At 48.9% G+C, this 17,911-nt stretch overlaps 1 protein-coding gene across 6 annotated transcripts in view; it reads right to left on the reverse strand.

Moving 5' to 3' along the window:
* Positions 1-17,911, reverse strand: part of LOC139228722 (cathepsin K-like) — a 180,395-nt gene that overhangs the window by 20,106 nt on the left and 142,378 nt on the right. For 5 of the 6 annotated variants that reach the window (XM_070860009.1, XM_070860007.1, XM_070860008.1 and 2 more), the window contains exon 2: positions 7,570-7,744. In XM_070860009.1, coding sequence (XP_070716110.1) covers positions 7,570-7,692 — 123 coding nt within the window. In that variant the 5' untranslated portion in view covers positions 7,693-7,744. Of the gene's footprint in view, positions 1-1,349; positions 1,640-7,569; positions 7,745-17,911 lie in introns of those variants that run through there. The other variant, XM_070860005.1, reaches the window with a different exon arrangement.

Here is a 17,911-nt window from a genome sequence, read left to right on the forward strand (position 1 = left end):
TGGGATCTTTTACATCCACCAGAGAGGGCAGTCAGGACCTCGGTTTAACACTTGATCTGAAAGACGGCACTTCTGACAGCGCAGCGCTCCTTCAATACCGCACAGAGGAGTGCCAGCCTGGATTATGGGTTCAAATATCCCGGAGTGGGACCTGAGCCTCCAACACTCTGATCCAGAGGCAAAGGAGCTAGCACTGAGCCCCGGCTGACACCTGACCCAGTGCTCTCGCACAGGGGCTGACAACCTGGAAGGGAACTTTCCAGATCTGCCGGTGGAAGGGAAGATTTTGTAAAAACAGGTGTTCAGGGTGGTCGGCCTTGGTGAATCCAGTAAGTTCACTGTGGCATCGCTGTCAGCTGCGTTAGCCGTGTACATCAGGAGCCAGCAGCACTCGCACTGGGCTCCCGGGATGTCACAGCAATTTTAGTTTCTATGTCCTTTAGATGTGACTGTTTATTGGTGTCAATGCTGTGACTCAGTGGGTAGCACACTCAGTAGGTCGTGGGTTCAAATCCCACTCCAGGGACTAGAGTATATAAATCTCGACTGACACTCCAGTGCAGCGTTGAGGGAGTGCTGAACTGTCAGAGATGCCATCTTTCAGATGAGATGTTAAACCGAGGCCCCGTCTGCTCTCTCAGGTGGACCTAAAAGATCCCACGGCACTATTTTGAAGAAGAGCAGGGGAGTTATCCCCGGTGTCCTGGCCAATATTTATCCCTCAATCAACATAACAAAAACAGATTATCTGCTCATTATCACGTTGCTGTTTGTGGGAGCTTGCTGTGCACAAATTGGCTGCCGCGTTTCCCACATTACTACATTCCAAAAAGTACTTCATTGGCTGTAAAGTGCTTTGAGACGTCCGGTGATCATGAAAGGAGCTATATAAATCCAAGTCTTTCTTTCAAGTTTGGGATTTTAGACAATGCTGACATAGGGGGGAACTTTGTTGTAATCTATGTTGAAAATGCTACTGTTCAGCAAAGCTTTGCTGTCAGGGGGTTAAATTTACAGGAGAGCAGGGCTGGGAGATACAGGTCACAATTGCCCACCTCAATGTGCAACAGACAATAAAAGATCGACTGACATTTTAGCAATGATTCAGACTTATTGGTGCTGCCACAACTCTGTTCATTTGAACTCAGCAGAGGTCATTGTGAAGTTAGGCTGGATTCGACCCTTGGGTGAGGGGGGTAGACAGCTTGACTGAAAACTGTCACTGGAGACATGGAGAAGACGCTAGGGAGGGGAAGTTTTACCCTGGGCTGAAGACCAAAATGCAAGAATTTAGTTCCTTATAGTCAGTAAATCATTCTGAAAAAGTGAGTAATACTTTGTGCACTAACATTTCCATAGAACCATAGAAATTTACAGCACGGAAGGAGGCCATTTCGGCCCATCGTATCCGGCCTAATCCCACTTTCCAGCTCTTGGTCCGTAGCTCTGTAGGTTACGGCGCTTTAAAGGCCCCAATTTTCCCCAATCAAAAATGATGGTGTCCACTTACCTGTACGCACGTTTCTTTCAACACCGTCAGCGCCGGAAAGAAAACCCGCAAGTTTCCGGTAAACAAAAGCTGAAAATAGCGGTGACGCTGCCCGAGTCCCTCTCGCGTGGCGGCACTGACAGTGCGCGCTTAAAGTGCACTGCGCACGCGCTTTAAAACAAAACTGTGTGTGTGGAGGACCATCAGCCAGAGATAGCAGCAGGTCCAGTTGGCTACTAGAAGACTTGGAAAAGGCTGCCCTGTTTGCTGCGCTGGAAGATACCTCATCTTACTGTGGGTTATTTTGCCTGCTGTTTTTTTACAAGAAGGCTGCTCTTCATTCCTTGGAGTTTATTTTGCATTTATTATCCAGCTGGAGCTTCGATGGAAAAGGCGAGTGGGGAAGATTTGTGTCTGTTTTTATTTTGCTGACAGTTTTCTACACCAAGTGCACATCCAAGTACTTTTTAAATGTGGTGAGAGTTTCTGCCTCTATTGTCCAGTTCATTAACTACCCTGTGTACAGGAGGGAAGTGAAACTGGGTGGGATAAATGAGTTTCGATTACAAATGGTAACTTATACATCAACGTGCTGTGAAATAAAACAGTTTAATGTTGTCTGATTTGGCCGTTTCTGACCAAGTGTTTCCTCGGTCCACCTTTGGATGTGTGACAGACTCAAATTCAGACCACGAGGGCGTCCTCCTGTTGCACCAACATACATATAGGTCAGAGCAAGTTAGCAATAAAAGTTTGATGTTCAGATTACCTACTGGAGTGACACAGCACTGAACATGAGAAGACCTGAACTTATAGCAACTGGCTTAATCTCGCCTCAGGTGTTAGACTGTCGCTGACTTGCAAAGGAGGAACTTGCATTTATATAGTGCCTTTCACAACCTCAGGGCGCCCTAAAGCGCGTTACAGCCCCTGGAGTACCTTTGAAATGTGATAATGACCTGACCATCTTTAGTTAGGTGTTGTTTGAGGGATAACTATTGGCCAGGACACCGGGTGAACACCCCTGCTGTTCTTTGACGAGTGCCGTGGGATCTTTTACATCCACCTGAGAGGGCAATCAGGTCCTCGGTTTAACGTCTCGTCTGTAAGGCAGAACCTCCAACCACACAGCGCTCCCTCAGTACTGCACCATGCCAGCCAAGTCCGTGGAGTAGGACTCTGAATCCACAATCCTATACCTCAGTGGTGAGAGTGCTAACCACACAGCCACAGCTGCCACAAACCTACACACCGTTAATTCAGTATCGATATTTAACCTTCTGTTTTGTTTTTACACGGGATGGCGAATCTTGCAAATACGATAGTTCTGAAAGCATAGCTTCCATCACGGGCTGTGAGATACGTCCTTATGGTAACCAAGGCTACCCCTGAGCCACGGCTGACAAATAAGGTTATTATCACTTTCAGACTATAAACACCACTGTGGGACCTTGGTGTAACATATATGGAAAATGTTGCTATTGAATGAAACTTAGCTGAACTAAACTGCTCTGGTGTCCCCCAAGGATCTATCCTTGCTCCCCTCCTATTTCTCATCTACATGCTGCCCCTTGGCGACATCATCCGGAAACACGACGTCTGTTTCCAGATGTACGCTGATGACACCCAGCTCTACCTCACCACCACTTCTCTCGACCCCTCCACGGTCTCTAAATTCCAGTTCTGGATGAGCAGAAATTTTCTCCAATTAAATTGGGAAGACCGAAGCCATTGTCTTTGGTCCCCGCCACAAACTGCGTTCCCTAGTCACCGACTCCATCCCTCTCCCTAGCATCTGTCCGAGGCTGAACCACACTGTTCGTAACCTCGGTGTCACATTTGACCCTGAAATGAACTTCCGTCCACATATCCGTGGCAAAACTAAAACTGCCCATTTCCACCTCCGTAACATCGCCCGTCTCCGCCCCTGCCTCAGCTCCTCTGCTGCTGAAACCCACATCCATGCCTTTATTACTTCGAGACTTGACTATTCCAGCACACTCCTGGCTGGCCGCCAACATTCTACCCTATGTAAACTCGAGGTGATCCAAAACTTGGCAATCCGTGTCCTAACTCGCACCAAGTCACGCTCACCCATCACCCCCTGTGCTCGCTGACCTACATTGGCTCCCGGTTAAGCAATGCCTCGATTTCAAAATTCTCGTCCCTGTTTACAAATCCTTCCATGGGCTCGCCCCTCCCTATCTCTGTAATCTCCTCCAGCCCCACAACCCCATGAGATGTCTGCGCTCCTCTAATTTTGCCTTCTTGAACATCCCTGATTATAATCGCTCAACCATCGGTGGCCGTGCCTTCAGCTGCCTGGGCCCCAAGCTCTGGAACTCCCTCCCTAAACCTCTCCGCCTCTCCACCTCTCTTTCCTCCTTTAAGACGCTCCTTAAAACCTACCTCTTTGACCAAGCTTTTGGTCATCTGCCGTAATTTCTTCTTATGTGACTCAGTATCAAATGTATTTGTTTTGCCTTAAAACACTTCTGTGAAGCGCCTTGGGACGTTTTACTACATTAAAGGCGCTATATAAATAAAAGTTGTTGTTGTTAGATGCAAAGGTCAGCAGGACTGGGAGGTTTGAATTAAGATTCAGATATGGTGTCTGGACCAACGTGCAGGAGACATGGTTTAATATTCTAATGGCTGACCATACTTATTGTTGCTGCAGCAACTCTGTTTATTTGAACTGAGCAAGGTCCTTGCCAAGTTAGCCTGGGGAACTGGTACTTGTTCTATTTGAACGCTACCTTCTCCCAATGCTGTACCTGTTGCTGTGTTAGTCAAAACTAAAAAGAAAGAAATAATTCGCATTTTTATGCAGGTCCTTTCAGGTCATCCCAAATCGCCTCACAGCCAATGAATTCATTTTTGAAATGTTGTCACTGTTTTAATGTCGGCAAGCACAGCAGCCAATTTGTCCCACAAGAGAGAAATGAGGGTGGTGTTGGTTGAGGGATAATTGTTGGCCAGGACACAGGGCCCACTCCCCTTGGACCTTTTATATCCAGTGGACTACGCAGACAGGGCCTTAGCTTAACGCTTCAGTCAGAAGACTGGCCCTAGAATTTCCACAGAGGGTTGTCCTGGTTTCCCACCATCACTTCAGCAGGTGATCAGCAGAACCCCGGACAGTAAACGATTAAAGACAGCAGGAGCTTGGGATAAGCTCTGCAGGTTTTCAGTAACGGCACCTCCGACAGTGCAGCACTCCCTCAGTACTGCCCCTCCGACAGTGCAGCACTCCCTCAGTACTGTCCCTTCAACAGTGCAGCACTCCCTCAGTACTGCCCCTCCAACAGTGTAGCACTTCCTCAGTATTGCCCCTCCGACACTGCAGCATTCCCTCAGTATTGCCCCTCCGACAGTGCAGCACTCTCTCAGTACTACCCCTCCACAGTGCAGAGCTCCCTCAGTACTGCCCCTCCGACAGTGCAGCACTCCCTCAGTACTGTCCTTTCAACAGTGCAGCACTCCCTCAGTACTGCCCCTCCAACAGTGCAGCAGTCCCTCAGCACTGCCCCTCCAACAGTGCAGCATTCCCTCAGTACTGCCCCTCTGACAGTGCAGCACTCCCTCAGTACTGCCCCTCCGACAGTGCAGCATTCCCGCTGTACTGCCCCTCCGACAGTGCAGCACTCTCTCAGTACTGCCCCTCCGACAGTGCAGCACTCCCTCAGTACTGCACCTCCGACAGTACGGGGCTCCCTCAGTACTGGCCCTCTGACAGTGCGGCGCTCCCTCAGTACTGTCCCTCCGACAGTACAGCGTTCCCTCAGTATTGTCCCTCCGACAGTGCAGCGCTCCCTCAGTACTGCCCCTCCGACAGTGCAGCCATCCTTCAGTACTGCCCCTCCGACAGTGCAGCGCTCCCTCAGTACTGCCCCTCCGACAGTGCGGCACTCCCTCAGTACTGCCCCTCCGACAGTGCAGCACTCTCTCAGTACTGCCCCTCCGACAGTGCAGCACTCGCTCAGTACTGCACCTCCGACAGTACGGGGCTCCCTCAGTACTGGCCCTCCGGCAGTGCGGCGCTCCCTCAGTACTGTCCCTCCGACAGTGCAGCGTTCCCTCAGTACTGTCCCTCCGACAGTGCAGCACTCCCTCAGTACTGCCCCTCCGACAGTGCGGCGCTCTCTCAGTACTGCCCCTCCGACAGTGCAGCGCTCCCTCAGTACTGCCCCTTCGACAGTGCGACACTCCCTCAGTACTGCCCCTCCGACAGTGCGGCGCTCCCTCAGTACTGCCCCTCCGACAGTGCAGCGCTCCCTCAGTACTGCCCCTCCGACAATGCAACGCTCCCTCAGTACTGCCCCTCCGGCAGTGCGGCGCTCTGTCAGTACTGCCCCTCCAACAGTGCGGCGCTCCCTCAGTACTGCCCCTCTGACAGTGCAGCTCTCCCTCAGTACTACCCCTCCGACAGTGCAGCGCTCTCTCAGTACTGCCCCTCCGACAGTGCGGCGCTCCCTCAGTACTGCCCCTCCGACAGTACGGCGCTCCCTCAGTACTGCCCCTCCGACAGTGCGCCGCTCCCTCAGTACCGCCCCTCCAACAGAACAGCACTCCCTTAGTACTGCACTAAAGTGGCAGCCTAGATTATGTCCTTAGATGGGGTGTGAAGCCCCATTGTTCTGGCTAAGAGGCAAGAATGCTACCACTGAGCCAATCTGACACTTAAAGGGCTGAAAAAAGATTCAATAAAGGAGGAGCACTGCAGGGAGGCCGCGTACAGTCCTTCCATCTTTGGACTGGCGGGCTGAAAGGCTCCTCAGTCTTGTAGCTGTAAGGTCCAGTCGCTCAGAGGGGGTGAATCTGTGGAATTCACTGCCCCAGAGAGCTGTGGAGGCTCAGTCTTTGAGTGTATTTAAGGTGGAAATAGATAGGTTTTTGAATGATGAGTCCAGGGTTATGGGGAGCGGGCATGGAAGTGGAGTTGAGTCCATGATCGGATCAGCCATGACCTTATTAAATGGCGGAGCAAGCTCGAGGGGCCAAATGGTTTTCTCCTGCTCCTATTTCTTATGTTGCTATGTAATAAATCGGACAGCCTCTGCACATTGGGGGTTACGGTTTACGTGTTACTTTAGGGCAAATCGAGGCAGCAAGGAAAATGTTGAGAAAGTGATGTAAACACCAGCCAAATATTCAGTGAAAATTTACAACTTGAAGAGGAATGCAAGCACCCTAACTTCAAACTTCTTGTCCTGGTTTATAAATCCTTCCCTACACCTGTAACCTTCTCCAGTCCTGCTCATACGCTCTACATTCCCTATTCTAACCCTCGGCCAGTGACTTAACCTTCAGCCATCCTGGCCCTACACTCTGGAAATCCTTCCTCAAGCCCCTCTGCCTTGCTGTATCTCTTCACCTTCAAAATCCTCTTTCAAACATACTTCGTAACCTGCACTTTTGGCCACTTCTCCCAAGCCTCCCTATATTCCTGCTCTGGTTCGACTCCCACCTTATGTTGTGGTATATTTTCGGTAATATATAAATACGTTGCTGCTATGTGAGTACAGCACTGTCATTTGGGTGTTGGCAGTGGCTCAGTCGTCGCAAAATGGTCTCTGAGGGAATTGAACATGTTATCCAGGCATCCACTTACAGTGCAGTACTGCGGGAGCGCTGCACTGTTGGAGGGGCAGTACTGCGGGAGTGCTGCGCTGTCAGAGTTGCCGTCTTTGGGATGAGCCATTAAACCGAGCCCCCATGTCACTATTTCAAAGAAGAGCAGGGGAGTTATCCCCAGTGTCCTGGCCAATATTTATCCTTTAATCAACATCACTAAAACAATGATCACATTGGTGTTTGTGGGATTTTGCTGTGCGCAAATTGGCCGCTGCTTTTCCTACATTTCAACAGTGACTATGCTTCAAAAGTACTTTGTTGGTTTTAAAGCGCAATGGGACGTTTCGAGGTTCTGAAAGGCGCTATAGAAATGCAAGTTGTTGCTACAGCAATTGGCAGGCCTCATAGCTTACAACAACCATAACTTCTAATTCTAGGAAATAGGAGGGTTAGGCATAGGAATATGTCCTGGGTTAATTTTCTCCACATTTGGGATTTCTTACCTTGCTGTTGTATTTCTTCCCACAGCTGGCCTTCCAGGTTTCCCAGTCCTCAGTTGAGCTCGGGGTCTTTGAGGAGGCACAGACTGTGCTCAGAACACAGGCCAGGAGCAGGCAGAGCTCCATCGTGAAGTATCCAGAGGGTGGCGTGTCACCGTGTGGAGGCCTTTATGGAACACTGTAAAACGGAAGGGTAAAGTAGACACGGAGACATCTCACAAGTCAGTAACTTTCCTTCCCTTCTCAAAGCATGAATTTCCTGCCTAATTTCCTGACTCGTTTCTCGTTCCTCTCCCAAAGTCACCGGGCCAAATTGCAGTACGGTTCCAAAGGAGTGGTAGCTCTCTCGACCTTTGCCTAAGTGTGGAGCATTGGCTGTAAAATGCTTTGAAACATCCGGTGGTCGTGAAAGGCGCTATATAAATCCAAGACTTTCTTTTATTTGCTTGTGTGGTGGGCAAACGCTGACACAGACTGGTTAGGCCGAACGGCCCGTTTCAAGGTTGTAACTTCTATATTTCTTTCAAGAAGGGCAGTGATTTCACCTGGTGTTTGGTCAATATTCCTCCCTCGACAGACGCACCAAAAAACAATTCAGTCGTTTGTGGGATCGCGCTGTTCAAAAAATGGCTGCTGCCTTTGCCCAAATAACATGATGCAGACTCCTCTACATTGGGGAGACCAAATGCAGATTGGATGACCGCTTTGCGGAACACCTCCGTTCAGTCCGCAAGTGTGACCCCGAGCTTCCGGTCGTTTGCCAATTTAATTCTCCGCTCCACTCCCACTCTGACCTCTCCGTCCTTGGCCTCCTACACTGTTCCAATGAAGCTCAACGCAAGCTCGAGGAACAGCACCTCATCTTTCGATCAGGTACTTTACAGCCTTCTGGACTCAACATCGAGTTCAACAATTTAAGATCATAACCTCGGCCCCCATTTTTTTGGACGGTGATTTACTCTTCTTCCAGACCCATCTTTTGTTTTTTAACTTGTCCCATTACCATCTCATTTCACCTCGCACTATCATCCCTTTTGTCATTTAATCTCTCCTGTCTTCCACCCTTTCGCTCTTTCCTCCCCTCCTCCCTTTCCCTGCCTCTGCACTTGCTTAAAGCCTGTTACATCGTAAAACTTTTTCAGTTCTGACAAAAGATCATCGACCTGAAACATTAACTCTGTTCCTCTCTCCACAGATGCTGCCTGACCCACTGCGTGTTCCCAGCATTTTCTGTTTTTATTGTAGAAAATATGTTAGCTCATTTCAGTCTGTTCGAGCAATGGAATGAGGTGGCTTAACATTGAGATTGAAATGAGGAGATTTAATACTGAGATTGAAATGAGGAGACTTAATAAGAATTATAACTAAGAGGGCAAAGAGGAAATTAAATGATCAAGGAACATAAAATAAAATAGTAAAATATTCCACAGCAAAGTCGGGATGGGAATCGGCCACTAAGGGACAGTGAGGATAAAATCACAGGCAGCGTTCGTGAAATGGCAGAAATAATATATAAATACTTTGCTCCAGTATTTACCAAGGAGAGACATGACATCAGAAGATGAGATTAGATATGATATAAACACATTTAAAATAAAAAGACGGGATATATTAAATAAACTAATCGAGCACAAAGAGGATAAAACCCCTGGTGCAGATGGATTACACACACACATTTGAAAACAATCCAGGGAAGAGATAGCAGAGACACTATTACACATATTTAATAATTCATTAGAAAAATGTGTAGTGGCCAAGGACTGGTGGATAGCTAGTGTAATACCTGTATTTAAGAAGGGGTGTAGAACATGTCCAGGGAATTATAGACCAGTCAGCTTAACATCGGTGGTAGGAAAAATAATGGAATCCCTACTAAAGAAGAAAATAGAAGAACATCTAGAAACCAAAAATATAATAATGAATAGTCAGCATGGATTTCAAAAGGAAAAGTGTTGCTTGACCGACCTCATTGAATTATTTGACGAGGTAACAGAGAGAGTAGACAAGGGTAATGTCACAGATGTAATTTATCCAGATTTTCAAAAGGCCTTTGATAAGGTACCCTGTAATAGACTGATGAACAAGGTCAGAGAATGTGGAGTCAGGGGACAAGTCGCAGAATGGATCGCTAGCTGGCTTCAAGACAGAAAGCAGAGAGTAGGGGTAAAGGGTAGCTATTCACAGTGGCTGAAGGTGGGTAGTGGTGTTCCACAAGGATCAGTGCTGGGACCGCTGTTGTTCACAATTTATAGTAAAGATTTAGACTTTGGAATCAAAAACATAATTTCTAAATTTGCGGATGACACCAAATTGGAGGGATAGTCAATACTGAGGAGGACTGCAACAAATTACAGGAGGCCATTAATAAACTTACAGAATGGGCATATAATTGGCAAATGAAGTTCAACACAGATAAATGTGAGGGATTACATTTTGATAAGAAAAATAAGGAGATGACATATTACTTGGAAACTAAGAATCTAAATGGGATAAAGGAGTAAAGGGATCTCGGAGAACAAACACTAATCAATAAAAGTAGCTACGGAGGTTAATAAGGCCATAAAATAGCAAACCAAGCACTGGGGTTTATTGCTGGAGGGATAGAATCGAAAAGTGGGGAGGAAACCTGTGTCGAGCCTTGGTTAGACCACACTGCGTACAGTTCTGGTCGCCATATTATAAAAAGGATATAGAGGCATTGGAGAGGGTGCAGAGAAGATTTACAAGGATGATACCAGAAATGCGAGGGTATATATATATCAGGGAAGGATGAACAGGCTGGGTCTCTTTTCTCTTGAAAAAAGAAGGCTGAGGGGTGACCTAATAGAAGTCTTTAAAATGATGAAAGGTTTTAATAGAGTGGATACAGAGAGAATGTTTCCACTTGTGGGGAAGAGCATAACTAGAGGCCATCAATATAAGATAGTCACCAAGAAATCCAATCGGGAATTCAGGAGAAACTTCTTTATCCAGAGAGTGGTGAGAATGTGGAACTCGCTGCCACAGGGAGTGGTTGAAGCGAATAGTATCGATGCATTTAAGGGGAGGCTGGACAAGTGTACGAGGGAGAAGGGAATAGAGGGTTATGGTGATAGGTTTAGATGAGGAAAGACGGGAGGAGGCTCGAGTGGAGCATAAACGCCGGCATGGACTGGTTGGGCCGAATGGCCTGTTTCTGTGCCGTATATCCCGTGTAATCGTGAGATCGAAATTAGATTTAACATTGAGATTGAAATAAGAAGGCTTAACACTGAGATCGACACGAGGAGGTTTAACAGAAGCCGGTGACATTGAACAGTTTATAGATATCTCATAAGATGTAAGAATCGCACACATAAATGTAAGATAAGAAATCGACTGCAAACTCACCTAGTTTGCTGCGAGGAGAGCTTCTTTCTGTCTAAGTTGTTCTGGCTGAGGGCCGGGGTTTATATAACCATAAAAGGTATGGTTTAGAAATGTCTTAAATTGATTGCTTACCTACTACAGCCTTAAGGTGTGCATTATTGTATTTGCTTTTCTATCCACTGAACTAAGATGACCTGATATTCTGCCCATTCATCATCAGTAATCACATTAATAGACAAGTGCCTCAAACCATGTGTTATTAAGACCCTGTTTGCCAAACCAAATAATAGAGCGGGTAATCTAATGGGGCCCCAGGCTGCAGGACTGCTGGGGCCCAGTCAGAACGCATGCCACCTCCCAGCTGGGGAACTCCAGTGAGGGCGCTGACAATGTGGTAAGAAAGAACTTTAAGAATTGCTAACCGAGTTTGTGCCTTTCTGTATGATTTTATGCTAGCCCTTTTAAATTTTAAAGCATTTTAATCTGGCGATTTCAATTTATGCTGTTGTGCAGTTATCATAGACTCACACAGCACAGGAGGCCATTCGGCCTATCACGTGCCTGTGCTGGCTCTTTGGTAGACGTATCCAATTAGCCTTCACCCAGAGCCCAGCAAACTTTCCCCTTCCAGTATATATCCAGTTCCCTTCTGAAAGTTACCATTGAATCTGCTTCCACCGCCCTTTCAGGCAGCGTGTTCCAGACCACAACAACTCGCTGCGTAATTCTTCCTCGTCTCCCCCTGTTTTTTTGCCAATTGTCTTAATTCTGTGTCCTCTGGTTAGTGACCCTTCTGCCAGTGGAAACAGTTTCTCCTTATTTACTCGATCAAATCCCTTCATGATTTCGAACACGTCTTTCAAATCTCCCCTTAACCTTCTCTGCTCCAAGGAGAACAAGCCCAGCTTCTCCAGTCTGTCCACAGAGCTGAAGTCCCTTATCCCTGGAACCATTGCGGCACATCTCCCTCCACACCCTGTCCAAGGCCTCGCCACCCTTCCCAAAGTGCGGTGCCCAGAATCGGACACAATACTCCAGCTGGGGCCTACACACTATTTAAATGAGGTTCAGCATAACTTCCTTGTTTTTGCACTCTCTCTCTGTATTTATCCTTAAAGTTGAATAGTTGGAGCTTTGTTCGTAGAATCAGACTTGTGGATCCAGTCGGCCCAGAATACCGATAGCCCCAGTTAGGTTCGCCGATATCACCGTATGGCCTCCGCCTCCAACCGCCTTCTCACGGCCAATTAGAAGGTGAACAGACTCTTTGTTACCTGATTGGATGATTCTCGACTGTCGAACCCCCCCACCGTTTTCTTAATGCCCCTATGATTTTTCTCCACCGGGGTTGCTTGCAGCAGTGACCGGGAGATTAATCAGTCAGTCTGGAACAATCCTGGAGGGTTCCGCCCAGCTCTAACCGAGCACCATCACTGCGGGTAGATCCAGACACCACCTCCCCCACAAACCCCCTATCTGTAAGGTATGTCCCTGTGAGGATGCCCACAGGTTGGTGGAGCTGTTGAGTTGGGAGTGACTTAGCCAGTCACGTGATGTTCACAAGACTCAATAAAACCCCAGCCAGTTGGGTTCGGGGGATCCACGATGGGGCAGGCGGTTGTGAGCCTGGTGGATGAACTGGTAATATGTAGTGTGATTGTTAAACCTTTGCTAATAAACCAACTAGTTCTTAGTAGCAGTGTGTTGCTATGGATTCTTAAGCAAAGAACCCATGAAGCAAATACATTACAAAGACCAAAATTGTGGGCATTCTTGGGACGGGCAGCCTACACCTGTAAGGTTGCTACAATCGTTCATTTTTATTTATTGATATTGTACCTGATATGACCTCAGGATGTCACAATGCACTTTACAAACAATGAAGTGCATTTTGAAGTGTAGTCACTGTTGTAATGCAGGAAATGTAGCTGCCAATTTGAGTAAAGCAAGCTCCCACATTCAGCATTGAGATAACAGCATAGTTTCAGACCTGTGGGTTGAGGGATAAATATTGGCCGGGCCACTGCGCGCCGCTCCTTTTAAGGCGCCGACCTGCGACAGACCATGAGCGGAAGCAAGTCATCCTCGCTTCAAGGGACTGCCTATAATGATGATGATTGGCCGGGACACCAGGGAGAAATCCCCTGCTCCTATTTGAATAGTGCCATCAGACCTTTCACTCCCACCTGCGAGGGCAGACAGGGCATTTGTTTAACGTCTCATCGGAAAGATGGCACCTCCGACTGTGCAACACTCTCTCAGAGCCGCACTGAAGAATCAGCAGGAGAACTCAAAGGCAAGAGAGCTGCCCCTGAGCCATGGCAGATAGATACCTGCGCGCTCTGATGGATTGACTGTGGGATTAAATGAGTCATTAGTTCTCAGGCCCATAAGCTGACTTCAGCAATGTTGGGTTTATTTTGCGTAGTTGGGATTCTGCCCAACATTTGCCCCTGGAGCAGTGTGGTGGCATACCACAGCTAGGTACTACGCGAGCTGGTGCAGGAGGGCGATGGCAGCGAAGACAGTGACAGGATTGGATGTCACCAAGGTCCAGGTCACTGATTGGAGCGTGGGCAGGTACAGCAGGAGCGGCAAGGTCGGGGCGAAGGAGCGGCGAGAGATCGTGGAGCGAAGTGATCGGGGCCCAGGTCAGGCGTGAGTTCAGGGCCCAGGAGAGGCGAGGTCCCAGGGGGAGCATGGGCCAGCCCACACTGCAATATGTGTGCACGCTAGTTCCGTGCAGCAGAGCTGGTCTCCAGTCGTTTTGGTTAACCCTTGCCACTGGACCAAGACCTAGCTCTGTCAAGCCCGTGTGGTGGCTGGTGTGCAACGGCCACCACACGTTAAAAAGCCCCGCACAGGCATCTTCCACCCTTCAAGCTGTAGTTCGGGATCTGGAATATCAGGTCCTTCATTGAAACACCTGTGAACTCATCCCTTTTAGAGTGGAAGCAAGTCATCCTCGCTTCGAGGGACTGCCTATAATGATGATGATTGGCCGGGACATCAGGGAGAAATCCTCTGCTCCTATTTGAATAGTGCCATCAGACCTTTCACTCCCACCTGCGAGGGCAGACAGGGCATTTGTTTAACGTCTCAGCGGAAAGATGGCACCTCCAACTGTCCAACACTCTCAGAGCCGCACTGAAGAATCAGCAGGAGAACTCAAAGGCAAGAAAGCTGCCCCTGTGCCATGGCAGATAGATACCTGCGCGCTCTGATGGATTGACTGTGGGATTAAATGAGTCATTAGTTCTCAGGCCCATAAGCTGACTTCAGCAATGTTGGGTTTATTTTGCGTAGTTGGGATTCTGCCCAACATTTGCCTTCATCGGCCCAGCAATATTAACGGCAGTTATAGGAGTCGACAGACTCGAACCGATGAAACCTGGGACCCTCTGACAGTCTATGGCTCACTCGAAACACCCATCTCGGAGGGGAGCTCTCTCACTCATACAGAAAAAGGATGTTGGATCAAAACATCTGAAGTGCCCCTGAACCTCCATTCCCCCGTGTCCATGGCCAGGCATGAGTTTCATTTTACTCCTCTAATTTTCTAGCCCTCCCCTCCGCAGGCACGAGCAGGAGTGGGATACCAGCAGCTCTCAGGTACACTCCATAAAGTGGTGTGTCTTGGTGTGTCAGCCTGGAAAGTAAGGCTCTGAATTTCTGCATCATTCTGCTGCTGTAACTTTGGTGGAGCATCGGTGGAAACCCTGGTTTTCAGCCATTGACACCGTTTCTGACATGTATATAACCTTCATGTAACTGTAACCTTCATGTAACAACACTGTACACTGGATACACCTAAGAAATGCACACCTTGACCACAGGGGGTGAACTTGTGGGAGACACTCCTCACCTGGTCATCCAGGTATATAGAGGGGAGGTCCCACGCAGGGTCAGCACTTCTTGGTCCTGTGAATAAAGGTACAGGTCACAGAGTGACCTTGTCTCCCATATGTGCCTCGTGTTGATTTGCAGTAGAGTGTAAGGACATAACATTTGACGACGAGGAGGGGATGGTTGAAAAGGAAGCACTCGCATGTGCCTACGGGGTGAAAAAGATGCACCAGTACCTTTTTGGCAGAAGGTTCCAGTTAGAAACGGACCACAAGCCATTAACATTCCTGTTGTCTGACAGCAAAACTGTCAATGCCAATGTGTCAGCTCGCATACAGCGATGGGCTCTCACGCTGGCTGCGTATGACTACACCAAACAGCACCGGCTAGGCACCGAAAATTGCGCTGACGCGCTCAGCAGGCTTCCACTGGCCACCACTGAGGGGGCAGCGGAGCAAAGCGCAGAGATGGTCATGGCTGTCGATGCCTTCGACACCGCAGGCTTCCCCATCACAGCCCACCAGATCAAAACCTGGACAAACAGAGATCCCCTCCTATCCTTGATTAAGAAATGTGTCCTTACTGGGGATTGGGCGCCCGCACACGGAGCATGCCCTGAAGAGATCAGGCCGTTTCACAGACGGATAGATGAACTCTCCATTTAAGCCGACTGCCTACTATGGGGCAGCCGGGTAGTCATGCCCTAGAAGGGAAGGGAAGCATTCATCAGGGAACTCCACAGCGAGCACCCAGGCATTGTGCTAATGAAGGCCATTGCCCGGTCACATGTATGGTGGCCAGGAATTGATGCAGACCTGGAACACTGTGTTCGCAGGTGCACGACGTGTGCCCAGCTGGGCAATGCCCCCAGGGAGGCCCCACGTAGTCCGTGGCCCTGGCCCACCAAGCCATGGTCACATATTCACGTAGACTACGCGGGCCCATTCATGGGGAAAATGTTCCTCGTTGTTGTTGATGCGTACTCGAAATGGATCAAGTGCATCATATTGAATTCGTGCACGACATCCACCACAGTGGAGAGTCTGCATGCGGTCTTTGCGACCCACGGCTTACCAGACATCCTGATTAGCGACAACGGCCCGTGCTTCACTAGCTATGAATTCCGGGAGTTCATGTCGGGTAATGGCATCAAACATGTCAGGACAGTGCCAGTCAAGCCGGCTTCCAATGGCCAGGCGGAACGTGCGGTCCAAATCATAAAACAAGGCATGCTCCGGATTCAAGGACCCTCCCTTCAATGCCGCCTATCGCGATTCCTGCTGGCCTATAGGTCCCGACTGCATTCACTCACGAGAGTCTGGCCAGCAGAACTACTCATGAAACGTACACTTAAAACTCGGCTGTCTCTCATTCATCTTGTCCTGTCAGACATTGTTGAGGGCAAGCGCCAGTCCCAGCATGAGTGCCATGACCATAACTCAAAGGGGAGATGTGTAGAAATCGATGACCCTGTATTTGTTCTTAATCACGCTTTGGGGCCCAAGTGACTTGAGGGTACTGTAATTGGTAAAGAGGGGAATAGGGTCAGTGGTCAGACTTAACAATGGACAGATATGCCGCAAGCAAATGGACCAAGTAAAAAAAAGGTTCAGCATGGACATTGAGGAAAATCATGAGATGCTGCCATTGAACGAACACAAGAACCTTCAGCAACATGCATAGTCCCTGCGGCCAGCCCGGACAAGCCGGAATCACCACAGGTGACAAAGATGCATGTCAAGGCTCAACAACCAGACCGCCTGAAAGACTCAATCTTTGACCCAAAGACGTTGGGGGAGGTGATGTCATATATGTAACCTTCATGTAACTGTAACCTTCATGTAACAACACTGCATACTGTATACACCTAAGAAATGCACACCTTGACCACAGGGGGTGTACTTGTGGGAGACACTCCTCACCTGGTCATCCAGGTATATAAAGGGAGGTCCCATGCAGCGTCATCACTTCTTGGTCCTGTGAATAAAGGTACAGGTCACAGAGTGACCTTGTCTCCAGTATGTGCCTCGTGTTGATTTACAGTAGCGTGTAAGGACACAACAGTTTCTTCAGGTATTCCTCCGGTCTCCTGCCAGAGAAGTGTGACTGAGATTCCAGGGGTCTATGTCAGACAGACACTTCACTGCAGCAAGGGCTGGGACACAGCTGGTTCTGAGCAATCCTTCAGTCGCCACTCCAATCCTGTCACCCATCATCTCATCATCATCGGCAGTCCCTCAGAATCGAGGAAGACTTGCTTCTACTCTTAGCATGAGTTCTTAGGTGACTGAACAGTCCAATACGAGAACCACAGTCCCTATCACAGGTGGGACAGATAGTCATTGAGGGAAGGGGTGGGTGGGACTGGTTTGCTGCACGCTCCTTCCGCTGCCTGCACTTGATTTCTGCATGCTCTCGACGACGATACTCGAGGTGCTCAGCGCCTTCCCGGATGCACTTCCTCCACTTAGGGCGGTCTATGGCCAGGGACTCCCCGGTGTCAGTGGGGATGTCGCACTTTATCAGGGAGGCCTTGTAATGTTTCCTCTGCCCACCTTTGGCTCGTTTGCCGTGGACGAGTTCCGAGTAGAGCGCTTGCTTTGGGAGTCTCGTGTCTGGCATGCAGACAATGTGGCCTGCCCAGCGGAGCTGGTCGAGTGTGGTCAGTGCTTCGATGCTGGGGATGTTGGCCTGGTCGAGGATGCTAATGTTTGTGCATCTGTCCTCGCAGGGGATTTGCAGGATCTTGCAGAGACATCGCTGGTGGTATTTCTCCAGCGACTTGAGGGGTCTACTGTACATGGTCCATGTCTCTGAGCTATGCAGGAGGGCGGGTATTACTACGGCCCTGCAGACCATGAGCTTGGTGACAGTTTTGTGGGACTGGTCTTCAAACACTCTTTTCCTCAGGCGACCGAAGGCTGCACTGACGCACTGGAGGCGGTGTTGGATCTCGTCGTCAATGCTCTTGTTGATAGGAGGCTCCTGAGATAGGGGAAGATCCACCCAGCATCTACACACACATTCACACCTACACACACATTCACACTCACACACGCACTGACACACACACTCACACACTCACAGAGACACAGACAGACACACAGACAGACACACTCAAACACAAAGACACACGCACACACACTCTCTC

Source organism: Pristiophorus japonicus, chromosome 18 (assembly GCF_044704955.1).
Source record: "Pristiophorus japonicus isolate sPriJap1 chromosome 18, sPriJap1.hap1, whole genome shotgun sequence".
Classification (NCBI taxonomy): domain Eukaryota; kingdom Metazoa; phylum Chordata; class Chondrichthyes; family Pristiophoridae; genus Pristiophorus; species Pristiophorus japonicus.